Source organism: Molothrus ater, chromosome 13 (assembly GCF_012460135.2).
Source record: "Molothrus ater isolate BHLD 08-10-18 breed brown headed cowbird chromosome 13, BPBGC_Mater_1.1, whole genome shotgun sequence".
NCBI classification, from domain to species: Eukaryota; Metazoa; Chordata; class Aves; order Passeriformes; family Icteridae; genus Molothrus; species Molothrus ater.
This window is the reverse complement of record NC_050490.2, coordinates 18,647,409-18,673,322: the sequence shown is the minus strand read 5'-3', so window position 1 is coordinate 18,673,322 and position 25,914 is coordinate 18,647,409. Positions and strand designations below refer to the sequence as shown.

Here is a 25,914-nt window from a genome sequence, read left to right as displayed (position 1 = left end):
GCCAATGTCTAAGTTAAAATCACATGTATTTGCAACCTTTTATATTCAAAATAAAAGCAATTCTAGAGTACTTGGACCTGATTTAAAATGTTTGTAGTCTGCCACAAGCTTTTTTTAACTCTGTAATTGAAATGCTCCCATTTGGAATGCCTGGGTGGAGATATTTTTAATCCAGGACTAAAGGCTTTAGTGCTGAAGTAGTTCCATTTTCCCAAGCCAGCTGTGCAGTTCCTGTGTTAATTAGGGGATGATCATTAATAAACAGAGGAACAGGAGGTCTCTGAGGCTGTACATTTATTACATGTTCCCCAAAGGGGGTCAGTCCTTTGCATTCTGTTTTTTGCCATATTTGGGGGTTCATTTTGTTCAGGAGCCAACCTGCAAAGAGCTCAGGTAGTCCAGTGCAAAACATGATGATTTGAAATATTTGTTCTGCTTTTCCTCATGGCCCGACCCCATCTTCAGATTCACCAACAGATGCTGAGGAAAGTAAAACATCCTTTGGGGACTGTATCAATTTGGGGAAAACAGTGCTTTTCTAAAAAGCCCTTCTGAAACTTTATTTAACTCAGCTAAAATGTGTCTCTCTAATAATTTAACTCGATGTCACAGTTTAAAATTGATGCTGGGATTGGATAAAAAAGACAACATCAAGATAAAAGCTGCAATTAATTAAAACTGCAATAATTGCAAGTATTAGTTTTCCTTTTCAACTTCCAGAGGGATTATTGCCATGACAGGTGGGAAGATGCTACCAGCATAATTGTTTCTTTTTGTCATAGAGGATTTTACTTACTGATATTTGTGGGACAGGTTGAAATTCAGAACAAAATAGGTACCAACAAAGAGACCTTTAGAATAAAGATCAGTAACATTAGAGAAAATACGTGGCTTCTAAGAATTATAATTTTGATTGAGGGGATCAATCTTCCCTCATTTTCCCCACCCTGCAGAAGTTTAACTGCTGCTTCCACTCAGCCCAAACTTTCAGCCTTCCATTATAGTTCCCATCCAGCAGAAAAAGAACCAGCTTTTCCCTTTTGACCCCCAAATTTTTGGAGCAGCCACCCCTGACAGAGCTGTGGTGTTTTCCCTGGCAGGGCCAGCTGGTGAGGATGAGGAGGGACACCCTGAGGTGCTGGGCTGTGCTGGTGGCAGTGATGGCACTGAGCGTGGCCGAGGACTTCCCGTGGACCAAGAACAACCCAGGCTCCTTCTACTACGGCACCTTCCCAGCTGGTACCGCCCAGAGCCCGGCTGCTTTGGGGCTTGGAATGTTCTAGACCTCCTTCAGGAAGACCCAGAGGTTTTCCCTGTCCTTCCAGGGAAATGGCAGGAACAGAAATGGGGGTGGCTGCAGGATGCAGAGCACTTTGGGATGTGCTCTGGGAATACAGGGATGCACATGACCCTGCATTCCATAATACAGGGACAGGCTCACAGAGAACAGCTCATACCAAGTGTAACAAGGCATACCTGAGAACTCTTCTCCTTTTTTCTAAATTACCTACCATTAATGAAATATACCAAAACACCCTTTGTTATACAGCTAATTTAAGAAATCAGTGAAATACCTGTGTGGGGTTTGTTTCAAGCTGTTCAGTATTACCCAATCCACTCTTCAGTATGGATTTATGAACCTTATTCTTTCTTCAACACATATTTAAACACATTTCATCCAAGCAAAATCAAAACTAGAAATATACAGGCACTGACTGGTTTTCATGCTCAAGTTTTAAAGTCATTTATGATATAGTATTTTGTGTAATAGGAAAAAAAATCCAGGATATTTCTGTATAGTTTACATAACATCTAAACCTGTAGTTGCTAAAACTACCATGAAAACCAGCAGGGAGAAATTATGTGGAACCCTAATTTGTTTTTTACAGTAAGACATTTCTATGCTACCAATACCCTACCCCATCACTGTAAAATACAGATTTTACAGGTTTAATAAATGAAAGGATTCCATTTCTTTTTGAATGCATCAGAACAGGACACCTTCATTTATTCCCCATTTTCAGACCTATTTAGGCACAGACACATTTTGAAATGTAGAAAACCTCAGCCTCTCCAGGAGTGCTCCCTTTCACTTCCAGTTCCTTTCTCCTATGAGCATTTAGCACCAAGACCAATCAGCAGGAAGCTGTTCCAATAACTCCCTGTTTTTACCTCCAGGTTTCTTGTGGGGTGTGGGGAGCTCTGCCTACCAGACCGAGGGGGCCTGGGACCAGGATGGCAAAGGGCCGAGCATCTGGGATGCCTTCACCCACAGCAGAGGGAAGGTGCTCAGGAACGAGACGGGAGATTCCGCCTGCGATGGCTACTACAGAGTCAAGGTATGGCTCAGGAGGAACCCCTGCACCTCTGCAAGTGGCCTGGGGCCACTCCTTGCTCCTGGGGTCCCATTTTGAAGGAAAGCTTTAGCTGCTCTAAAGGTTATTCAGCTTAGGAATCCAGGTGCTGATATTTTTTATCAGTTCGGTAAAATCTTCTTCCTTTATAATCTCATAGAACCAATCATCCCACAGTGTTTTCAAAATACATGTCAGCTTTTCAGAATTTTTGTGCCAAAAATATTCTATATGTTGTAGGAAGTCCAAATGCTTAGTTAGAAATACAATAAACGGATTTGAGCTTTAAATAAAATTAACTTTTTGTGTGTGTAGCCGTGATATTTTCTGAAAAATCCTTTCCTTAGGATTTTTTCTCCTGAGAAGCTGAGAGGCCTCTGGAACAAAATGTACCCAATGGTTTTCTGCTGCTGTGGAATGCAACAGGTGCATCTGTGATTGTCTCATGGGTTGTTTCTAATTAATGGCCAATCACAGTCCAGCTGTCTCAGACTGTCTCAGTCAGTCACAAGCCTTTGTGATCATTCCTTTTCTATTCTTAGCCAGCCTTCTGATGAAATCCTCTTTTCTATTCTTTTAGTACAGTTTTCATATAATATATAACATAACATAATAAATCAAGCCTTCTGAAACATGGAGTCAACATTCTTGTCTCTTCCCTCATCCCAAGACCCCTGTGAACACCATCACATGTGTGTGCATCTATGAAGTTTGCCATGTATTTTTCAGAGGCTTTAAAATTCAGTCTGGATGTTGCCCATTTTTTGAAAGGATAACAAACAAATCATCAATGCAGCTCTGTTCACAACATGTTTCCAAGGCTAATACCATCAAAACCAATTTTGAAATTACTGTGCTGGAGGAAAGACAGATACACAGCAAAGGGAATCCAAATGACTGTGAGAAGGTTACATAATTGGAATTGCAACTAATTTAATAAAAGTTACATTCCACTGAGGTTTCTCCATGCAGATGAAGTTCAAGGGAGAACCAGAGGTCTCAGCAGGAACTAAGAGACAAGAAACTAATTATGCCTTACTCTGCTAAAGTGGGAAAGGCAGAAGCAGAAGTTTGAAAGAACAGCTTAAAAAGTATCTCAGAGAAGCTGGGGCTCTGAGCCTCCCTGGGGTGTGGCACCAGAAGAGATTGACACAGAGATCATTTGGATATAGAAATACTTTCTAAAACTTGCTTGTATTTGTCCACTTACCTGGTCCTCTTTATATCAGAGCAATCTTTGTTTTTATAATCAGAATTCTCTTTGCATTGCACAAATACCACCAATTTTTAATTTCATTGAACACTGAAGATGTACAATTTCTTAGCAAAAAGAACATATATTCATATAGGATTTAGGGGGTTTTCTCATTCCAGTATAAGACAGTGAAGGAAAGTCCAAGTAATTATGTTTCTGAGCCTGAGCTGAAATGTTTGAAGTTGAGATTTACAGGCCTCTATTATTTTCTAATACAAATTCTGACATAAATACAATTGTATTGCAAAACCTCACCTCATTTTTCTGTAGTGCAAACATTCAGTCTCCACAGTTGCACAAAACATTACAGGACTTCTTTGGCCTGTCAAAAAGAAAGTGGTTCAAGAGAAAGACTTCAACTAGAACGAGTCATCACCTCAAAGATCAGAAAAAATCAGACTGAATCCACTTTTGTGCAAATCTTCCATAGATATTCTGCATTCAGAACTAGTTAAGAACTGAAGTTATTCTGCTTGGCCTCAGCATGTGTTAATTAGACTTTCTTCTCACAGGATGACATTCAGTTACTGAAGGAGCTGAAGGTGAATCACTACCTCTTGTCTATCTCATGGCCAAGGATTATGCCCACAGGCATCAAAGGTAGGCACAATTTCACCACATTTTCCCCAATATTATCTGTAAGGAATTTTACTCCTGAGAAACCCACAGTTGTTCAACATTCCTGTTACAGATTCCTGTTTGTCTGCATTTTACCATTACAGAATTCCCAACACTGTAGTGTAAAATTCCTTGGTTAATATTTTTAGATTTCTGTTCTTCCAGTTATTTGGGAACCAATGCAAGTAATTCCTTGTCTGTGCTTTTCATCAGCTGAGCAACTGAATGAGAAGGGAATACAGTTCTACAATGACACAATTAACAGTCTTCTGGAAAACAACATCACCCCTATTGTGAGCCTCTACCACTGGGATCTGCCACAGGTCAGACAATATTTAAATTAGTGAAAAACCTCAAATAAAGCCTTCTGTTAGAAATAATTTCCTATGGTTAAGAACTAAGAGTACTTAAAAAATTAGAGAAGCCTGCATGTCTTTAAGAATTTGTAAATATTTCCTTTTCATTTGGATTTTATGTACATTAAAGTTTTGAAAAATCTCTTTCTGAGCTAGAAATAGAAACAGAATTAAATAGAAATAAAAGTCTTTTTAAGCAGCAACTGACCTTCAAGTACAATTATTGAATCTTGAAATTCTTATTTCCAAAGGTTCTCCAAGAAAAGTATGGTGGCTGGCAGAACATAAGCATGATTAATTATTTTAATGATTATGCAAATCTGTGTTTTGAGAAGTTTGGTGACCGTGTGAAACACTGGATTACATTCAGCAATCCTTGGGTAAGTCATCAATGCTTTCCTTCCAAACTCTCCCACTGCACTGTTCTGTTCCCAAAGTTCTGTGCAAGTGACACTAGAGGAGAGTAGGGGAAAAAAATGGAGAGGGAAGGGGAAACATTTAAACCACGAATCTTTGTGGCCAAAGATCTCAGCAGGCAGATTTTGCACAAGGGCAGTTTTAAGACATGAAATTCCAGGAAAATTTTGAAAACTCCTCAGCTGGAGAGACTGAAATTATAAATTAGGAATTGAAAGGCAGTTGTCATTTACCCTCCCCATTCCTCAGCTCACCCCTGTAACCCTCCTCACCAACACCCTGCTCCCAGTGCCACAGCTGGGCACCAAGCAGGCAGGAAATGGGAGCCAAGGAAGGGAAGAGGGGACTGCAGAGGGCCAGCCCAGCAGGGGAGCACAGGAGGCAGAGGATCCAGGAGCACATCCCCTGGCTCTGGAGCCCAGCAGGACTGACTGTGCCTCTGTGTTTGCAGGCAGTGGCTGAAAAGGGCTATGAAACAGGAGAACACGCGCCAGGACTGAAGCTCGGTGCCTGTGGTGCCTACAAGGCTGCTCATCACATCATTAAAGTAAAAACCTCCTGAAATTGTGCCTGAAATTATGTGTCAGTTCAGGATTTTTATCAGATTTCACTCCTTAAACTGAAATGTAGTTTCACAGCCCTGTAATTTCTAAGTAGCACACTGAAGTTATCATCTGGCTTTAAACCCCCAGTGCAGAATCCAAGGCACTAACCAATGCTTGGCTCTTGATTTAACACTTGCAACAATTTGAATTTCCTTATATTATAAATGTGTCTTCTAGTTTGTTTCAAGCTGGTTGAAAAAGAAAACATCCAGGTTAGTCTAGAAACAAACATCCTGGCCTGTTGAGATGAACCTGAATGTTGCAAGTGACTTCAGGAAGTCTCTGGTAAAAATGAACTTTCATCTGCCTGAATAAATTAGGGAAAGACATCCAAAGAGCAGAGCCACGGGACAGAGCCCTATCCCGAGGGCTGTGTGTCAGCTCCATGTGCACGTCCTGGAATTTAGGGAAGGAATCTTGCATAAAGGCTTTTGTGATGTCTTACATGAAATCAAAGTTTCTGCAATAAACACAAAAGAAAGTCTGGTATTTTCAGGCTGAGCTCAGTGCAAAAAGTGCTCACCAGCTTTCCATGCCATAAGGGATGAATATATGCACAGGATTTCTTTTATTGTAACATTTTTTACAGACTCATGCCAAGGTTTGGCACTCCTACAACAGCACCTGGCGCAGGGAGCAGAGAGGTAATGAGGATTCATGCTGTGATTGTGCTGCTGTTTCTGTTGAGGGCTTCAAGAACTGCAGAACTGTCCCTTTGTTTTAAGGGATGGTTGGAATTTCCCTAACGAGTGGCTGGGGCGAACCTGTTGACCCACACAGCCAGACAGACAGAGATGCTGCTGAGAGGTACATCCAGTTCCACCTGGGATGGTTTGCAAACCCCATTTACAGAGGGGACTACCCAGAAGTTATGAAGAATTATGTAGGTAAGTCCCAGTAGCTGTGACATGAACAGACCCACACTTCCAGCACATTACAGGGGAATAACTCCTGGCCACAGCTGAAAGTGAGGGCACAGGGGAGACACAGCACAGCAAAGGCCCCCAGGCTGGACACAGCTCCTACAGCACTTTGGGGACTCACCAGGACACTTGAAATCACTGTTTCTCCACGTATTGTACCCAACCTAATTCTCCAAACCAAAAGGATGAAAGATGATCTCATCTTAAAACACCAATTAAACTCAGGTGTCCTCAACACTACCACTAAATTCAGGAAAACCATATTTGGCCCCGGCACAGGTGCCCAGAGAAGCTGGGGCTGCCCCTGGAAGTGTCCCAGGCCAGGCTGGATGGGGCTGGGAGCAGCCTGGGACAGTGGAAGGTGGCCCTGCCCATGGCAGGGGGTGAGGAGATGATTTAAAAAGTCTCTTCCAACCCAAACCATGCAGGATTTTATGATTGTATGATTTATTTCTGGTGAGATAAAGAAAACCAGTTTCTGTGCTCCTCAGAAGTTGTCTCCTATAATTATTTTGCTAGGTAAGAAGAGTGCCCAGCAGGGCCTGGGGACATCAAGATTACCAACTTTCTCAGTGCAAGAGAAAACCTATATCAAAGGCACCTCGGATTTCCTGGGAATCGGTCATTTTACCACTCGTTATGTCCTGCAGAAGAGCTTTCCCTTCCTCCAAGTGTCCAGTTACCACACTGACCCTGACCTGGCTGAACTGGTGGACCCCAACTGGCCAGCTCCAGGCCCTAAGTGGCTCTACTCTGTGCCCTGGGGCTTCAGAAGGTTGCTCAACTTCATCAAGGTGAGTAGAGCAGATCTCTAATTATAAAGGAAGCCATCAAAATGCCTGGTTTAGATTTAGATTGTCATCAGTTCCAGCTATTGGTCTTGTCCTAGTGGGAATTTTGTCCAGAAAAATCTTAATTTCAGCTCAGAAAACTACAAAATTCAGTCATTTTAAAATAAGCCCTATGGTTAACTTAAATTCCTACTACACATTTTTCTTACTTAGGTAAGTAAATGTAGAAAATTGTTTTTCATGCACTTTGCTAATTCACATATTCTGCCAAAATGAAATTATTTTATGTGAAGCAATTTAAACATTTCTGTTTGCAGACCCAGTATGGGAACCCCCTGATTTATGTGACAGAGAATGGAGTGTCTGAAACGGTGCAGTGCTCTCAGCTGTGTGACGAGTGGAGGATCCAGTACCTGAAGGGATACATCAATGAGATACTCAAAGGTCACTTAAAAACAGCTTTATACGATTTGACTTTTGGGGTATTTTCACCTTCTGCTTATTTTTTACTTTGTCCTTTCCATCACAGAGAAATAACTATTCACAAGTCAAAATGGACAGCAAATCTGACTCCAATTTTCATCACAATGTCAACCCAAGCAAACATATCAATACTAATAACTACATTAACCTACCTGAGATTTAGTACTGCAATATTTCAGTTTCCACTCTAAGAAAGGAGAAATTACAATGCCCATAGGGTTCTAGAATCTCTAAGCTAAAGACAACAATTTCAAAGAACCTGAATTAATTTGTACTTCATTTTTCTGTCCTGCTCCCCATCTCTTCCTGCTATAAACCAAAACATTTACAGAACCATATTTGAAGGACAAACCCTGCCTTTATCAGTGATTTGTGTTTTGTTTCCAGCTCTAAATGATGGTGTAAATGTCAAAGGTTACACTGCCTGGTCACTGCTAGATAAATTTGAATGGAACAAAGGCTTCTCTGAAAGATTTGGGCTTTACCACATTGACTTCAAAAACAAGAACAAACCACGGTACCCAAAGGCATCTGTTGACTACTATAAAAAGATTATCAGTGCAAATGGATTCCCCAATCCAAGAGAGGTGATGTCAGCTGCTAATTTTGATTTTTTTTCCTTTTTCTTTGATTTATGTGCAAATATCACATTGAATTTCAGGAATCAATTTGTATGAATATGGTACAGAAGTGACACTTTGGTTGTGTAAAACAGGGATCTGTTGAATACAGAGATACTCAGATACTGAAAGTGGAACAGACTCACTGTTTCTAAAGCACTCTAACTGGAATTACTGATGAAGTCAAAAATTCCCCATCAGAAGTCATTTAGCAGTGCTGTCAGATTTCTAGGCAGAAAGCTCCACATATGTCCTACTCTACTGGCAAATAACCTGGAATGTATTATGTGCTATTAAAAATTTTATTAAACAATTAACTCGGAGAAATACCCCAAAATAAAAACCACAAAGAAGCTTTCAGAAAGCCACGTGTTGGCAGAATGAAGTGGTTTCAAGTTAATTGTAGGGGTAAGGAGGGAGCTGTGGGAGTGAGGAGGATGCTCAGCCTCACAGAAATGTTGCCCTTCCCAGGTGGAAAACTGGCACCGGAAGGCCATGGACTCCTGCTCTGCCACACACCAACACCTTGCTGCAGGTAAGGATGCCTCTGGTTTTTCTACAAAAGCAGATTCTGTAAAGTTCAGCTATTAATATTAATCTCTGAATGCTGCTAAAAGGTATTTTCTCCCCAAAAGCACTACAAGCCTCTAAAGAAAAATGTTTTTATTTATTGTCTCCCACTAAAACCACGGTAGCTAAATGGATCAGGTGTGGATGCTACTGAAATACAGGAACTGGAATAGCTACTACTTAAAATTGAGGTTGGGGATTCTCCTTAAAATAAAACTCCTGAGTGCTTTTCCAAACACAAACCAAACCCAGACAAATCAAGAAAACCACACAGACAGAAAATCTCTAAATATTTGACTTTTACATAAAGCGGAACTATAAAAATAAATGAAAGGGCTAAGGACTGGCCTAAGATTAAATTTGGGCTGTCATGCTCCTGCAAACAAAGAAACCCCAACACAACTGATCCAGAACACCCAAAAACTTCCTGGTGTCATTCAGGACCTTTCAGAATTCCTGGAGTAGGGATTTTATGAAGATCAGATAACTACTGTAGATTCTCACAAGAGGATGAGCTAAACTCCACATGGTAGGAAATATCCCAGCAGTCAGCCTAAGTTAATCCTGCTCAGCCTCACTTCCAAGTCATGTTCAGTGAATGAACTGGGTTTACTCAACTCTTCCAGGCTTCTTTGTGGAATTAAGTTCTACAAAATAAAACCCTTTTAATTTTTCAAACAGATATAGAACAATCATAAAAAGGCCAAAGCTTCCTAAGGATTTCTCTTTGACAATTTTCTTTCACCTTCAGTTGAGGGAAATAAATATCAGAGGACCAGTAAAATATTGTTAATGCACTGCAGCTAATTCACAGCAAGGACAATTTCTGCAACCCCTTGAGCACTGAAATGTCTTCAGAAATAAAAAGAGAGGGAAAACTATCATGGATTTGCCCCAGCTTTGGCAGACTTAGGAAGTTCTGTTTGCTTTGTTTGCTGTTGATGCCAATGTCAACATTTTTATGTTCAAAAAAATCTTTATGTTAACTCTAAGTTAGGTATTACTGTACTCCAGGGGATTAAATCTCTTACATATTCCTCATTTCTCAAATTTTAGATTCCCTGATTACTCACATGGAAATGGTGACAGAGATTGTTCTTCCTACAGTTTTCACACTCTGCATTCTCATCAGTATTGTCCTCCTCATATTCTACCTTCGAAACCACAGCTAAAACTGATGTTTGCACACATCTTCATTTGCCAAAAGAACTAAGCTGCAACTGTTTTATTTGAGTAGTTGAAATTTACCACAGATGCTTCTTGTTGTACCCCTGTAATGAAATATTATTTACCAATCCACCTAGAGCTTTTATCGTTTTTCTGTTCAATTCCCAAATCATCTCTTTGTTTTTACCAAAATACAAAATACATTCTCTTTCCACTGATTCTAAGTAGTAGATTTTATAATCCTTATTGTTTTGGAAACTATTACACATTTTGTTAATCAGAAAAACAGTTAAGAGTAAAGTGATTCAAATCTTGCCAGTACAAATGTCAAGTGATTAAAAGCTGCTTGCAAATTCTGATTTCAGTCTGTTCATCAACAGCATTTTGATTACCATGTAATTGCTATTTGAAGAAAGACACATGATTTTAAAATATAAAAGGACTTAAATATTCCAAGAGCACTGCTTAAATGTGAACTTATTCATGTCTAAAAGTTAGGCTAATGTATACCTTGCTATTTAGGTGTGGGGAGAAGCTGTTTGAAGTGAGTAATCCAAGGTGACAACTTCTGAATCAGATTTAAACCACATCCCTGCAGTTTAAACTTACCTTATGTGTTACAATATATTACACATGAAAATGTGCATTTTAAGTCATCCAAGTACTTCCAAAATTAATATTCCACCTTAAATTCCCTTCTACTGCAGGTAGAAACAAGTAATATAAAAACTTGGTTCCACAATTCAGCTGGCTGTACTTGAAATATAACTTTGCTTGAAACCAGAAGTTATAAAAATTTATAATAATAATCTAGAATTGATATCTTTAAAAAGCATGAATATTGGGGGACTTCCTTATTCTTACTTACCCATAGTTAAGTTTGTAATACAAAATATTTCTGTCTCAAATTATTTAGTCAGCATGTACAAAATTATGGAATTGTTTAAATTAGACCACCAAAATGTTACCTCACTGATTAATCAACATAACACGTGCAACTGCCAACATATTTAAATGATTATGTCCAGCCAATTGTACTGATTTTGTTTCTAAAAAATTATGCAAAACATAGAAGACAACACTGTTAAAATAACTCACTTCACATTGAAGGAATAAAATAATTTGAAGAGGAGAGAGAAGTATTTTCAAGAATACTCCAAAATATAAATTCAGGGACAAAGAAACCCAAACTGGCTGAAGATCCCAAGGCCCTGGATGAAGAGCTTTCCAAATCCTTCAGGATGATGAAGCATCACTCCATCCCAGGAGAACATAACAAAATTGCTTGGTTTGTTGGTTAAGATAATTCACACTTTGAACAGGGTCTGATTGCATTTTTAATGATCAAAAAATAAAATATTAAACCCCAAAGTGCACAACTTTGTTGAATGCATGTAAATATATGAACAATTTCCACCATATTTACAAAATATTTATACTGTACAGTCATAATTGCACTGCATTTTTAACAAATGAGGCACCTACAGGTGAATTGTGGCTGTGGAGGTCACCCTTAAGTGTAACAAAGCAAATAAATCAGTGAAGATGAACTGTTTGAAGCCCAGAGTTTCTAAAGGTTCTGCTGGGACAGAAAACACTGAATTTTCCCCCTTTCTGTACCTTTCCAGTCCAGCTTGCTCAGTAACATCAACTTAAGTGAACTGCACCTGACTGCACTGAGTCATGGTAATAAAATACAGCCTTTCCTCACTGCTTCCATTTACTGTGGAGTCAGACAAGAAACCTGCAAGGACAAAGGGGAAAGTTGGGATTAGCCACTCTTGTTAGAAGGTAGAGATTAGTCCAGGGAGCAGCTTCCAGAACTGTTTTCAAAGTGCAGATTTACTGAAGCACTTCATGGCAAAAATCAATAAGGACAGGAAAGATTTACCAAACTCACATCAAACCCCACCCCAAAAAGGCAAATAATTTCTGTACCAGTGTCTCTGCTTAATTCTTCCCCATTCTGATGCTTTTCCACTTGTTCTGCACTTGCTTGCAGCAAGGCAGATCCTCTCCCCTTTGCACCTTCTCTGACTGGAGACCAGTATTAACAACAGGGAAATTTCTCTTCAAAACTCTTCTCAGATTCATTGGCAAACATTTTAGAAATAAGTTGCAAGATTTTTTGGGTACCAATCATCTCATATTTGGAACTATTTTGTCACTTTAACTCTAAAAATGTAACTCAGCCAAGGTGAGAAGGCAAAAAGTCACCACTTTCTGAATATCCTTATTTCTGTAAATATCGCCTCACTCTTTTAGCAGAGAGCAAAATAGCATTTTGCTTTTGCTGAAAAGTAAATTAAAAGCTCAGACCCACTGAACTCAGGATAAAAACTGAATTTGTTTGAAGTTTGTGCTTTGATTACTTCATTTCAGCACCAACACTCCCCACCTGAACTGTTTGATGTCCCATGTTCAACAGGAGCAGTGGTGCTGACTTGCCACGTTGTTTTAACCTCCTTCTGTCCGTGCCCACTGCTTATCTCCACCCTCCAGACTTCAGGGTTATCACTGAGAGAATAATCAAAAAACATCAAAATTGAGTCAGATCTGAACTTCACATCTGAATTTTGTGCTGAAAATGCTGAACTTTCTCTTACTTTTGATAGAATTTCTTCACAAGAGCTGGTCTGATGGGCAGCTGAAACACGTGCTTCTCATCCAGAGGGTTTTCCTTGTAATACTTCATGCAAATCCTACAAGAGATATTAGCTTACTTTCTTTAAAGAAATGCTTCTACAACAGAGCAAACACCTTGTGCAAAATTACCTATACTCTCACATTTTATTATTTCCTTTAGTTTTCAGCTTTAGTTTTTCAGTTTTAGTCCCATAGCAAAATTTGGCAGAAAGATCCAACTGCTCCTTCTGCAGTCTCACTATCACCAACATCTTGGTGTTTCTTTAAAACTGCCAAACCAACTCTACTTGTGATTGCCATTTAAAGAGCAGAAGTAGAAATGAAATAATTACTGTGTCAGAGGGAAGAGGTTCTCATGTCTGAACTGCAGTAAGCCTGTACAGCTGACCATTATTTCCAGCATATGGTGAAGCTTTTGAACACGGTGGACTTGTTCCTGGAGCTCCACGGATGTGGAAATGAAATAATCCTGAAAGAGCAAAGAGCTTCTGTTCTTACCTGAGCACTCCATTGCTACAGACACACAACACACCCTCAGCAAATAAAATCATCTTCCTGCTTCTTTGGAGAAGCCAAGATTTTTAGAGTGGCCCAGCAGTCTCAGAACAAAGCCCCATCCAAGTGTGACAAAGGTTCACTGCCTTGACAGTGACCCAGATCAGATATTAAGGGAATTATCTGGGAGTGAGGAAACAAAACAATGACATTTCTGCATTTCTGACATTTCTGCATTTCTGACATTTCCAGCCTCGTGACCTGCAGTTCAGTTTCTCAGCTTATATGATTTGCATCCCACTATCAGCTAAGCATGTTCTGCTTTATGAAATAAAAATAAAGCATCTCACCAAGTAGGTTACTGTTGCAAGTTCCTGGCCTGTAAAAGGAACAGCAGGAAAAAAAAATTAAAATTTAATACATGGTCTCAGATGAAATATAAGCAACATTCAGGTGATCAAACAGGAAATCTACTAAAGGACAAAGTCAGCAGGAGTGGGATGTTATTTACTGACATAATCATTCATTCCAAACAAGAAAACCCCTCTAAAGTGGTATGGTCAAGGCCTGATTTCATTTATCACCAAGGATGCACAGTGAGGAGACCCACTGTGTACTTGGAGACAACCACCCTCCTCAGGACAGACAAATGTACAAAAGTAGTGAAAATAAAAAAGCAAATAAACAAAGAATGAGAACAGGATGACAGACACCAAAAGGAAATGAAGGGATAATAACAACAGTAAAACACAAAGCTATGCTTCTTTTGAAACAAATAAGTTTTTAAAATTTTGAAATTTAAAATCTGAAAAGTTCCATTACTAAGGAAGCTGAAAACTTCACTTCAGCAGATGGGAAGGAAGAGATAGAGGTTACCCAAAAAGTTCATTATTTCCTGCATGGAACACCTTTTCTCCTGAATTCCTAATGCTGTTACCCAGTGTCAGGCTCACCTATGAAAAAACTGACATAATCCTTCTTCATCTTCTCCAAGCCAACCTCCAGGAGCATCTGAATGGGAGTGATGTCACTGAGGGAAACATCCTCCATCTTTCCATGGTAGGACTGCTGGATCAGCTGACTTAAGAAACTGCTACTCCCCTGATGAATCTAACAAGAAACAAGTCATGAACACCATCACCAGGGTTCAGAAGCTCAACACCAGGTAACACACAACTTCAAAACAACACAAATGAGGGGCAGTGAAGGGACAGGAACTGCATTTTATTCTAAACTACCCCAAATTTTAACATCTCTGTGAAATACAAATACATACCCATGGCTGTATCTCACCACGTTCCAGGGATTTTATGACCAGTGTGAAACAGTCTATTAACTCCTGATAGGAACTGACACCTGCAAAGAAAACCACAATATTTTAATTATCAATCCAGGCTCTTTCTCTGGCTGTTAAGTCAATAACACCAGGCCAACACACCCTAGCATGAACAAAACCCCTCAGTTAAAGAAAGAGAGCTGAAATTACAGACTGCACAGCTTTTTGGCAGCTTTGTCATATGATGACTTTCAAAAAGGTTACTCTAAAAACACAATGATAACCAAAGATCAGTGAATTCTATATACACTGAAAATTGTCCTTCAGATCCAGAGAAAAAGGAATTATAAAGTTTTCAGTTTTAGAGCAGATGGGTTTCAGCTTTAGAGAAACTACCAACGGTTTAGTACCTTTTGCAGTCAAACAAAATGAAATTATCTCCTGCTAGATGCTGGTCAGCCATTGGAGGGCTGTAAGAAAACAGATCATCCTACATCCCTAAAATGGGCTCCTTTAGGAAGAGAGCAATTGGTATTGCTGGTACCAATTTTCTGAAGAGCTGATGAGTCCTTAAAACTCAGAAATGGACAGGAACTTCCCTGAAAAAGCAACACTGTCTAGCAGATAGAGAAGAAATGAAAGGAAAACAGATAGGCACAATACACTTACTTTTCATTTTGCACCATAATTGCTCAGTAAAATCCAGGTCTCCTCGCTCACCAAAGATTGATTTTATGCAACTGTCCACAGCAGCTGTGTCACATTTGATTTTCTGGAAGAATTTATGGGTCTTCAATGAAAAATGGTGCCTTAAGAATCAAAAACCTTCCACATCTGTATTTCTCCAGAGATCAAACTGGCTGCATCACTGATTTCCTCCCTTTTCCAGGGAAACTACCACACAGTAATTTGGCAGTATACTTTTATCTAACAGCGAGTCTGATTCTTTGCAGAATTATCACCTGGATAACTCTAGCCTTGGGCAAAAGGAAACAAAAGCCACTGTCAGAGAGACTTCAGATCTCAGCCAGGTATGGCCTGTGTACCCAGCAGTGCCTGGGAGACCAAAATCCAGACACACAAATTCTCAGAGCAGAGAACTACTTCACTGTAATCCCGATACAGAATAGTTCTGTTGACACAGAAATCAATATATTCTTAGATTATCAACAAAATGCTGCTTCTCTCTTAATAGAAAATAGACCTAAGCCTTTCCTTGTAGGCTGAGAGGAAAAAGAAATCTTAATACAACCAAACATATTTTTACAATTTGAATTTGCCCGTTGCTTCACAATACCATAAACCTCTAGATAACTAAGACACATATTCAACTGATACCAATTGGCACCAAATAACTAAATTAGGCAAGAAAAGCAAATTAATGATAGAATGCAATGGCAGAAAGGTCAGAATTCCTGGAAGAAATCAGACCTTTTCCCATTATTTTTACACAGCAGAGACAGAAAGCAAGAGATCTATATTCCTTTACATCACTATTTACACATATAAAAAATAGACAAGATTTAGTGAAAATCTGAAATAACTGCAGTTAAAATGAAAGCAAAATGACAAAGCAGCTGATAGGAAATTGCACACACCTCTGTATCATTCTTGTCTTCAAATATATAATCTCCATCCAGCTTCTTCTTTAAATCTAGTAGAGTTAAAAAAATGAGTTCCACCACTATGAAAAGTGTCATCAAACCAATCATTAATCCCCAGGCAGATCATAACTAACAAATACACTGAATGATAGAATTGAGTCATTTAAAAATGGTTTTATAGGGTAAGGATATACTCTGAAAAGAGTTTTTTAAATGTTTTTATTATTATTATTACTTTGCTCTCTGATATTAGGACAAAGAAAAATGACAAGTATGTATTAACCTATTTAAGTACTCTGTGCAGTGGTTACAGCACAGAAATGAACATTTCCTGTTGTAACACTTCTAAAGTTGTATGTGGAATTCCCTTTTATCCCTGTGAAGTGCCACACCCCTCCCTCCCCAGGGAGCAAGCAGCAATTACCAGTCAGGAACTCCTGGACCAGTTTAGGAGCTGACTCAGACTCTGATGGCTCCGGCCACTCGGTCACACCCGACTTCAGCCCTTCAGCCAAAGCCTAAAGCAGCAAGAAAAGCCCCAACAGAAATCAGTTCTTCCTGGGAGTCCTGCATGTGTCACCTTTCACAGACATTCACCAAGAACACAAATCTCTGCACAGCTAACCAGGAGTTACAAATGTTCAGAATTTCCTAGATGACTTTATTATTTATTATTTATTTATTTCCTCTTTATATTCAAGATTTCTAAAACTGAGCTCCAAGTTTCAGCTAAAATAACCACTTGAAGTTATCTCTGAAAGGTCAGATGAAGTTTTCAATAAGGGAAATTATTAGCACATGGAATCCCCCTTCCATGCAAATGTGAAACTGGAATTTGCCCCCTGCACTCACCAGGAGGAGCTGCAGCTCTCGGTACAGCTGGAACACAGGACTTCTGGGGTCCCCCGACTCCAGGGCAATATTCTGAAAGTTCCACAAGTTTATCTTAGCTTCAAACTTTAGAAATTAAGTGTCTTAAAATCTTCATCAGTGAGAAGCATGTCAGCACAGCTTATAATACAGCTTACAAACAGATTGCATTGCTTTTATCTTCTTTATCCCACTGATGATGTGAGTAGTGCCAAGAGCTTGGCTTTATTTGCCTTTTCCATCCTGACCTACCAGGGTGGCAGCAGAGATCACTGGGGGAGTCTCCAGAAGCTTTTCCACACCATTCCATGTGATATCCACATAGATGTTGCTTCCAGATTCTGCAATGGTGTCCTCTATTGCAGCAGCTGCAATCAGCTCATACTGAGCAAATCCTTTTGTTGTCACCTAAAATGAACAGATTCCAAAAATAAAAAACAAAACTACCAAAGACAAAGTAATTTTAAAAGCATTTCACATGCATGCAAAAAAGGGTTAATACCAGACAAATGCATTAAAAGCATGACCTGAAATCACTGTTATACTATGGAATTATACTAAGGTGGTTTCTATAGAGAATCTAAAAAGCTTCCCCAAAACAGCATCATAAATCCCAAAATAGAGTTTTTAAACTTCAACTGAAGCCATGACAGAGCATAAAAACCTACAACAGATGAATGATGTCTTATTTTATGTTCCATTTTGAGCTCTTCTAGGCTTGGAAAACGGGTTTTATCAGCTGTAGGACCTGGGAAAGGAAAAAAGTGAGAATCAAAAACCCCATTTGACACAATTCAAATCTGGCACTTCAAATCCATTCCCAAATACTCCATTTGGTGAGGCATGACTCGTGCTGTCCTTTAGAAAGCTGGAATTCTGCTTGCATTTCTCTACTGGTGATAAGAGCTGATATGAACATATATAAATGTTTAGAATGAGTCAGGGGTTGTGTAAGATGCTGAACAGCAGCTGAATGGCAGCAGTTTAAAAGTTTAAAAATAAGTTGAGGTAGGCCTGCAGAGCTACAGGTGCATCAAGTAGATTAAAAACCATTTCTGCCCTGCAGCATTGGTTAAAAATATCTTTTCTCTTATTTTAATCCCTTCTTGCTCATTAAAACCAGAAATACAGAGCATTTCCAAGCCAGTATCACATAAAGAACAACGACAGCATTGTCACATCAGCATCCTCACATTTTTTAGCCTTCCTCATTCAATTTTCTGAGCACCATGACCACCTTACCATCACATGAAACCGTGTAAATATTGAGCCCTGTGACTTTGTTTCCAGCCTTGAGAGGCTCAGCTCCAATCCAGCAGGTGTGCTGAGGGTCAGAGCCATCACACCTGGCCCACAGGGGAGGAAGCACAGCCAGCTCACTCATGCCCAGGGAGCTCACGTTTGGGTTTTGCACCATTGTGTACAAGGAAATCAGCTGCCTAGGAACAGGGACAGGGAGAAAGTAAGATGCCAGCGAATAACACAACATATGAATATAAACTGAAGGTTCTAAAATTATAATCAAATATTACATTTTAAGCTAATTAAAAAAATACATGAGTTAGGTAAATTATATTTTGGTATCATGCATTGGTATTTTAATAACACCAAAGATGCAGATCAGATTTTTAGGGGTTTTTTTTAACAGGAGCTTTACTAAAAAAATAAGCACAGACGTTTTAGTGAGCTTTCTTTGCTCATCTACACCCAGTGAATCCCATTAACCCAACAGCCCAGCTCACAAGTGCTTTTCCAATGCCTGAATTTTAGCTACTTTTTAAAACCCTTTTAGCCATTAAAAGTAGGGAGGTCCTTTTACAGGATGGAAAACAACCACAACTCCTCATGAACTAATGAGTAATTTTATTTAGAGGATTGGAAATACGGATTTTGAATATTAGAAAAAGCCACAGAATTACAAAAGAAAACTCCCTCAAAAGGGGAGGGAAAGCTTTCACACTTACTTTGCTCTTCCAACAGACAGAGCCAGGGCTACAGGAGTCTCCTTTGGCAAAACCTCAGAGGCATAAACAGCATCATCTGTTCTTGATTCCTCCATGGAGTCGCTTTCTTCATTGTGAGTCTTTAAGAGAAACGTGTACGTAACGTGTGTGAAAAACATCTGACAGGAATTCAAAAGTCTGGATTGCATTTAACATCTACCAAGCACACTTACGGCTCTCTGCAAAATATACATTGCACTGCTTCCGTGCCAAAATTTTTCAACAGGATTTTTGCAACTGCCACCAACCAATGAGATCTCTACATCAGTCTGCAAAAAAAAAAAAAAAAAAAAATCAAAACTTTTTAACTCACTGTATAGAAACACTGCATTTCAGCGTTTTTTTAAGAGGATGGAGTGACAGGACAAGGTGGAACAGCTTCACACTGACACACGAGTAGGTGTGGATTAGAAATGAGAAAGAAATCCTTCCTGCGAGGGTGGAGAGGCCCTGGCACAATTGCACAAGTGGAAGGTGGCCCTGCCATGGCCGGGGTGGAATGGGGTGATTTTCAAGTTCCCTTCCAACCCAAACCAGTCTATGGTTTTACCTCATAGATATAGGGATGTTCAGGGATACCGTCCTTTCCTTCTTCACGTATCCTGAAAGAAAAGAGAATGTTGATATACACCTTTCCCCTCAGCATTCCTCGTTAAACCGCATCATTACCCACATACATTAAACACTCCAAGACTACAACCGGAGCCTCAGTAGCCTCCCCACAAGCAGGGCCAGACCTCCCTTAGCAGAGCAGCGGAGACCCCCCCCAGGCAGCGACCCCGAATCCGTAAGAGCCCAGACAGCCCCGGGAACAGCTCCGATCCCCACCGGAGCAGGAGCCCGCTCAGCCCCGGGAGCAGCCCCGACCCTCACCGGAGCAGGAGCCCGCTCAGTCCCGGGAGCAGCCCCGACCCTCACCGGAGCAGGAGCCCGCTCAGGCCGCCGCCCGCCTGGCGCCGCCGCTCCGCCGCCATCGCCGCCCGCCACAGTCGAACCTCCCGCCCGCCGGCGCTACGCGATGTCTGTGAGGGGAGGGTGACGCGTCACGCTGGATCCCTCCGCCGGAACAGAGTCCCCTGCTTTGGCTGGGAACTGAGCGGGACAAAGGCACCCGAAGAGCTCGGGATGGGCGCGACGGGGCCGAAGGGACTTGGATAGAGACTGGGACCGGGGCTGGAGCTCGGTCCGGAACTTGGACTGCGTGTCGGGGGTTGACCGGCCGGCGCGGCAGGAGCGGCTGTCAGAAGGCGGAGGGACATAGACGTAGTGACGGGAGGGTGACGAGTCCTTCCTTTTCCGGTCGGGGCGCGGCGCAGGCGGGCGGCCGCACGAGCAGCTCCGCCGCCATGGTGAGGGGAGCGCCGGGCCCGGCTCGGGGCAGCGGGGCCCGGGGGGGAGCGGGGAGGGCAGCGGGGGCAGCCCCGGAGAGCCGGGCCCAGCGGGCAGGGCCGAGCCACGGGCAGCTCGGGGGCCGTGCTGGCGGCGTGGGGCGCGCGGCCGCCATTTTGGGCCCGTCAGTGCTCGGCGGCCGCGTGGAGCCCGTGAGCGACCGAGCGGGGCCGGGCCGGGAAGGCCGCGGGAGGGAGCTCGGCGTGGTCGGCCCAAAGTTCTCCTTTCCTTGGGCACGAAAAGCGATGGGATAGGTCCCCATCACCGTCTAGCAGCGCTTTGTAGTTTCCTGATGTATTTATCTAAAGCGAAACAGGCCTCACGGGAGTGTTTGGGCCCACGTAGAGTGGGAAGAACGGCTTGTATATATTTCTTTTATTAACCTTTTTTTCTTGCAAAACAGGTTTTAAGAGGCCTTGGTCTAGAATCAGGTTCCAGATGAACAATTTTTCTTGCCAGTACAGCTCAGATTGTGCTCTGATGCCTTCATCCTGGTCAAGTTTGTTGATTGTGTTGGGGTCTCTGGGTTAACACCAGGGGCCAGAGCCTTGCTTGTGACCAGTGTCACATGCAGAGATGGCCCTTACATTGCTATTAGCTGGTTAGTTTAGAGTTCTGGAGTATTTTAATACCTCTAAAATTAACTGCAGATGGAAAGGGGAAGCAAAATGCTTTGCCTGTACAGTTACAACCAGATTAATTAACAACCGACACAATATAATGCTAAAACATTGTTTTTTAAAGGGTGCTGCTCATCCTCTGGCTATTTTTGGGCATCCTTTCAGCCTTTTGACAGGCAGCTGGTGCTGAGAGCAGCTTAATTTTTCAGTGCACAATTTTAAAGCACCAGGGGTTGTTCAGTGTCCTCTGACACTGTTTGATGAGCTGATTACAGTATTTCTTAAATCGAATTACAAATGTTTGGTTAACACAGGTGGGGTTTTTAAATAATACGTGACGAGTACTTTTTAAGGGGTTTATTATAGGGCCTAGGGGCTGAATTGTATAAATTCCTCGGGGATGCAGGTGTAGTTTTCTGGAGGTGAGCTTTGCAGTACAGTATTGCTGTGATGACGTAATTTGCGTCTTATCCAGTGCCCAGCGACAGTTGCCTGCTGTCAGTGTGCTGGCACTGCCGAGCTGACGACTCCTCGGCTCTGAGCAATATCTGAGGGCTGCCCACACCAAGAATTCACTTGACTTTGTACTTGAGGGCGTTTGTGCTTCCCCAGGCTTGCGCTCGGCCGCTGATCTCCGTGTACTCCGAGAAGGGGGAGGCATCGGGCAAGAACGTGACGCTGCCCGCCGTGTTCAAGGCGCCCATCCGGCCCGACGTGGTCAACTTCGTGCACACCAACCTGCGCAAGAACAACCGGCAGCCCTACGCCGTCAGCGAGCTCGCAGGTACGCCTGGGCACGGCCTCAGCGTCGGCTTGCGTGGTGTTCAGGTTCTGTGCTGCTGTAGGGTGTGCACTGCTTTAGTCTGAGCTTCACATCAGGGGATGGGGAGCTCTGTGTGCAGAGCAGGGACACAAAACAATTCCTGCTCCAGCTGGGCACCAAGGACAAATGATCCAAACCTCAGGCCCAAGAGCACAAGCAACATGAGCTGAAGAGAGAAAAACAAGAAGGATGGGACTGCATGGGCTAAAGCTAGAATTGGACAATTAACTCCAACATGCTAATAGACCAAAACTTATAAACTGTGAGACCCTGTGACCAGGTGTCCATTTTTGTGACCATTTTGATTCATCTTGGGTGCAGCCCTGGCTGGGCTCTTGTGCTGCCTGAGGTGGATCCATTGAAGCCTCCTAATAAATAAGCCTCCCTACTTTACTGTTTAACTCCATCTAGCCTCTGTTGTAGGCCAGCCTTCACAAGGCATCAGGGCTGCACTGCATGGGGGCTCACATGGAAATAAAGCTGGAGTTGGGATAAGAGAAATGCTTATCCATGGGGTTCTGTGTAGAAGGCAAGGCCAGTTGTTAACAGTGTGGTTTTAAATGCAGCAGTTTTATTATTCTGAGGAGTGTCAAGGTGGTATTTTGGGGTATTCTGTGGTCTTGCTTGAAGTGCACATTGCTGGAGGTATCACAGTCTTCAGATAAAATCATCATTGCAGGAAAAACATAACATGGCTGAAAGTGTTCCAGGTGAAATCCTTGCTCTACATTGACCTCATGAGACTTGCTTGAGGCATTCTCCAAGGAAAAACTGCAAATGGACATCTGTTAGGTTTGCTTCTGTTGTTTGTGCAGATAACTTCTGCTTCCCAAGAAGTCTGTGCTAGGAACATGCCTTTTAAACCTTATTTCTAAGTTTCACACAAACATCCTAACTTGCTAGGTATAGCAGTGCCAAGTCAGACCTCCAGATTGAGGATCAAGCTTAAAATCAGTGTCTTAAAGATCAGGTCAGAATCAGGTACATTAATTGACTAGGATTAAGTTTTCCTGATGAAGATTTGTTATGCTGACATGATGAGATTCCACTTCATTGGTCCGTGTTTCTGAAACACATGATTGGGTGGAAGTTCTGATCAGTGCCCTGAGCTCAGCCTCCCTCTGGCTGCAGGAGATGGCAGTGATGTCACCTGAATGACCCTCACGATGTCTCTCTCTCTTGCAGGTCACCAGACCAGTGCTGAATCATGGGGTACTGGCAGAGCTGTTGCTCGAATCCCGCGTGTCCGGGGTGGTGGCACTCACCGCTCTGGCCAGGGTGCCTTTGGCAATGTATCCTTCCATGGCTGTGCTGGCTTTGGGGGCACTGAACTCAACCAGCAGAAAGGTTTTTAATTATCTAAATGTGAGATGGAATCTTTTTCTTGAGGTAATGGCTGCAGCTCAGACTTGATCTGATGTGATTCCTGCTCTCAAACCACACGACCCGTTCTGTCTTGCCATGATGTCGTAATTTGCGCCTTACCCTGTGCCCAGGGACAGTTGCCTGCTGTCAGAATCCTGGCACAGGTGGTTGACGACCCATTAATGCTGAGCAAGCAATAAAGAGTCACTTTGGGACAAGAAAGCTCTAAAAAGTTGTCCTTAACTGCAGCTCCCAGATGTGTCGCGGCGGCCGCATGTTCGCCCCGACCAAAACCTGGCGGCGCTGGCACCGCAGGGTGAACATCATGCAGAAGCGTTACGCCATCTGCTCTGCTCTGGCTGCCTCTGCCCTGCCAGCTCTGGTCATGTCTAAAGGTGAGAACTCTGTCTCTGCAATTGTTTGTCTGAGCCAGCGCTGGGTACTTGTGGTGGCTTAGATGGAGTCTTGGAGTGCAGTTTGATTTCTGTTCATGGAGGCAAAGATCTACCCAACGCTCAGGTACACAAAGTCCTGTGTGAGACCCGTAAGACACCACTGGAACTTCACTGCTCTGGTTACTGTATCTCACTTCATTTCGTGACTTTCTATCCTGAATTTAATTTATCATACATCATTTATGAATATACAAAGCAATAACCTTGAGGAATGGGTCCAGCCAAGGTCATTGAGCAGCACTGAGTGTCTTGTGAAATCCTGTCTAGGCCACCGCATTGAGGAGATTCCAGAACTTCCTCTGGTTGTTGAGACAAGGTTGAGGGCTACAAGAAAACCAAGGAAGCTGTTCTCCTCCTGAAGAAGCTTAAAGCTTGGAATGACATCAAAAAGGTGAGCTGGGAAGGTGTGATCTGAAGGGCAGAACACAGGTGATTCAGCTGTGCAGTTATTAGAGTAGGAACTCAAAGTAGTTCTGTATTTTGACCCTGGAGAATGATGAACGTCTCACCGGTCCGTGTTGCAGATCCGCAGTGACGATGGTGAAGTTCTGACCGCGCAGTGTGTTGGGTCTGGCTGCTGGGCTGTGGGCTCTTGGGATGTTCATTTTCTGCTTTTCCCAGGTTTACGCCTCCCAGCGCATGCGGGCCGGGAAGGGCAAGATGAGGAATCGCCGCCGCATCCAGCGCAGGGGACCCTGCATCATCTACAACGAGGACAACGGCATCATCAGAGCTTTCCGGAACATCCCCGGTAACTAACCTGGGACACACTCACTCCTCTATTGGGACACTGCCTGCGATGATGAGATTCCACTTCATGGTCCGTGTTTCTGAAACACATGATTGGGTGGAAGTTCTGACTGCCTGCAGTGGTTGATCTTTGTAAGAACCTGCTGGGGTGATGTTCAATTGCAGCTGTTCCAGCCCTCAGCTGTGTTTGGGGCAGTTAAAAATGAGGCTGGTTAGGTTGCCACTGGAAAAAGGCTTATTGTAGTTAATTTAAAATTCAGTAGATGTTCATACAGAGAGATGTGTGTAGCTCTGTAGTGTCAAAGCCAAAAACCCCAATCTCTTTCTCCATCTTGTCTACTGCTTAGCCTTACATTCCTCAATTCTGATCACAAGCTGAAGGTGTTGCTTTGCCTGCTTTCCTGCAGGAATCACTCTGCTGAACGTGAACAAGCTGAACCTGCTGCGCCTCGCTCCCGGGGGCCACGTGGGGCGTTTCTGCATCTGGACCGAGAGCGCGTTCCGCAAGCTGGACGATCTGTACGGCACCTGGCGCAAGGCAGCCACGCTCAAGAGCGACTACAAGTGAGTCAGCCAGGGGGGCAGGAAGGTTTCCCCTTTCCCAGGAAAAGGGATACTGGGACTTGCTCCTGAATGCCTGGTTGTGGTGAATTAGCCATGGTTGTGTCACCCACTCACACTCTGAATGTTGATTTCGCAGCCTGCCAATGCACAAGATGACCAATACGGATATTGGAAGAATCATGAGGAGCCAGGAAATCCAGAAGGCCCTGCGTGCTCCAAAGTGAGTGATTTGATTTAAATGAACAAAGGCTGTGCAGGGAGGTTTGAAATTGGTTTCAGACTGGGATTTCCAAATTTTGGGTATAAACACAAGGAATAGCAGTTGTCCAGATTTCAGTGAGAATTTAGCAGAAGTGGCATTGCAGGATATTCTGATGATACAACATGGCTGTGCTTTTCAGGAAGAAGATTCAGCGCAGGGTCCTGAAGAAGAACCCGCTGAAGAACCTGAGAATCATGATCAAGCTGAACCCGTACGCCAAAACCATGCGGCGCAACACCATCCTGCGGCACGCGCAGAACGTGAGTGGGGCTGCCGGGGCCGGGGCTGGGGTGCAGGTGGTGCCCTGACTCATCATCTCTCTGTCTGTTCTAGCACAAGCTCAAGGAAGAGAAGAAAGCCAAGGCCCAGGCCAAGCTGGCAGCTGCCAAGGCCCCGGCTGCACCCAAGGCAGAGCCCCCTGCCAAGAAGGCCAAGACAGCCAAGGCCGCCAAGGCCACCAAGCCCGCGGCGAAGGCCGAGGCCAAGGCGTAACCGCGGCCGTGCTGCCCCGGGGTCCCCGCGGGGGCTGTGCCCGCGGGCTGTCTCTAATAAACGTTGTTGGAATACAGAAAGCCGTGTCGGGTGTGCGTGTGCGAGCAGGCGTTCGAACGGAAACTTCCGGGGAGAGGAGGC

At 42.8% G+C, this 25,914-nt stretch overlaps 3 protein-coding genes and 4 non-coding genes across 8 annotated transcripts; 6 read left to right on the top strand and 1 right to left on the bottom strand.

Moving 5' to 3' along the window:
• Positions 1-1,142: 1,142 nt before the first annotated feature.
• On the top strand, positions 1,143-10,164 carry LCTL (lactase like; the record flags this gene model as incomplete). Its single annotated transcript, XM_036389735.1, has 13 exons — positions 1,143-1,239; positions 2,179-2,339; positions 4,122-4,209; positions 4,441-4,550; positions 4,835-4,963; positions 5,452-5,547; positions 6,195-6,249; positions 6,331-6,492; positions 7,048-7,322; positions 7,637-7,763; positions 8,190-8,389; positions 8,894-8,957; positions 10,049-10,164. Coding segments are annotated over 13 exons (1,680 nt in total), but the record flags the coding sequence as incomplete, so codon positions are not given.
• A 1,314-nt stretch (positions 10,165-11,478) lies between these two features.
• On the bottom strand, positions 11,479-19,893 carry ZWILCH (zwilch kinetochore protein). Of its 2 annotated transcripts, XM_036389689.1 has the most exons (18): positions 19,882-19,893; positions 19,604-19,655; positions 19,227-19,322; positions 19,015-19,133; positions 18,293-18,489; positions 17,719-17,798; positions 17,303-17,458; positions 17,033-17,104; positions 16,605-16,698; positions 16,175-16,230; positions 15,246-15,348; positions 14,577-14,656; positions 14,254-14,410; positions 13,651-13,679; positions 13,138-13,274; positions 12,766-12,861; positions 12,558-12,676; positions 11,479-11,903 (listed from the first exon to the last, which is right to left on the bottom strand). In XM_036389689.1, the coding sequence occupies exons 3-18, from the start codon at positions 19,245-19,247 to the stop codon at positions 11,812-11,814; spliced, it is 1,608 nt and encodes a 535-aa protein (XP_036245582.1). In that variant the 5' UTR covers positions 19,248-19,322; positions 19,604-19,655; positions 19,882-19,893; the 3' UTR covers positions 11,479-11,811. The 2 variants fall into 2 exon arrangements, with proteins under 2 accessions (XP_036245582.1, XP_054372255.1); XM_054516280.1 differs by lacking the exons at positions 11,479-11,903; positions 19,604-19,655; positions 19,882-19,893 and adding an exon at positions 12,072-12,264.
• Positions 19,894-20,121: 228 nt separating this feature from the next.
• Positions 20,122-25,853, top strand: RPL4 (ribosomal protein L4). Its single transcript, XM_036389754.1, is given in 11 exon segments — positions 20,122-20,402; positions 21,675-21,846; positions 23,071-23,177; positions 23,507-23,645; positions 23,973-24,011; positions 24,014-24,096; positions 24,327-24,456; positions 24,863-25,019; positions 25,156-25,239; positions 25,421-25,541; positions 25,615-25,853. Coding segments are annotated over 11 exon segments (1,194 nt in total). The 5' UTR covers positions 20,122-20,399; the 3' UTR covers positions 25,774-25,853.
• LOC118691016 (small nucleolar RNA SNORD16) lies at positions 21,506-21,606 on the top strand. Its single transcript, XR_004980943.1, has one exon. It is a non-coding gene; the product is annotated as a small nucleolar RNA SNORD16 (small nucleolar RNA).
• LOC118691013 (small nucleolar RNA SNORD18) lies at positions 22,915-22,985 on the top strand. Its single transcript, XR_004980940.1, has one exon. It is a non-coding gene; the product is annotated as a small nucleolar RNA SNORD18 (small nucleolar RNA).
• Positions 23,343-23,442, top strand: LOC118691015 (small nucleolar RNA SNORD16). Its single transcript, XR_004980942.1, has one exon. It is a non-coding gene; the product is annotated as a small nucleolar RNA SNORD16 (small nucleolar RNA).
• On the top strand, positions 24,500-24,569 carry LOC118691014 (small nucleolar RNA SNORD18). Its single transcript, XR_004980941.1, has one exon. It is a non-coding gene; the product is annotated as a small nucleolar RNA SNORD18 (small nucleolar RNA).
• Positions 25,854-25,914: the final 61 nt, after the last annotated feature.

Coding starts and splice junctions, on each gene's coding strand:
- ZWILCH (XM_054516280.1), bottom strand. CDS start 19,247: ATGTATATTTTGCAGAGAGCC. Junction 18,490..19,014: donor CTGTCTGTTGGAAGAGCAAA/GTAAGTGTGAAA, acceptor CCCTGTTCCTAG/GCAGCTGATTTCCTTGTACA. Junction 16,699..17,032: donor GAGAGCTGCAGCTCCTCCTG/GTGAGTGCAGGG, acceptor TTGCTGCTTTAG/GCTTTGGCTGAAGGGCTGAA.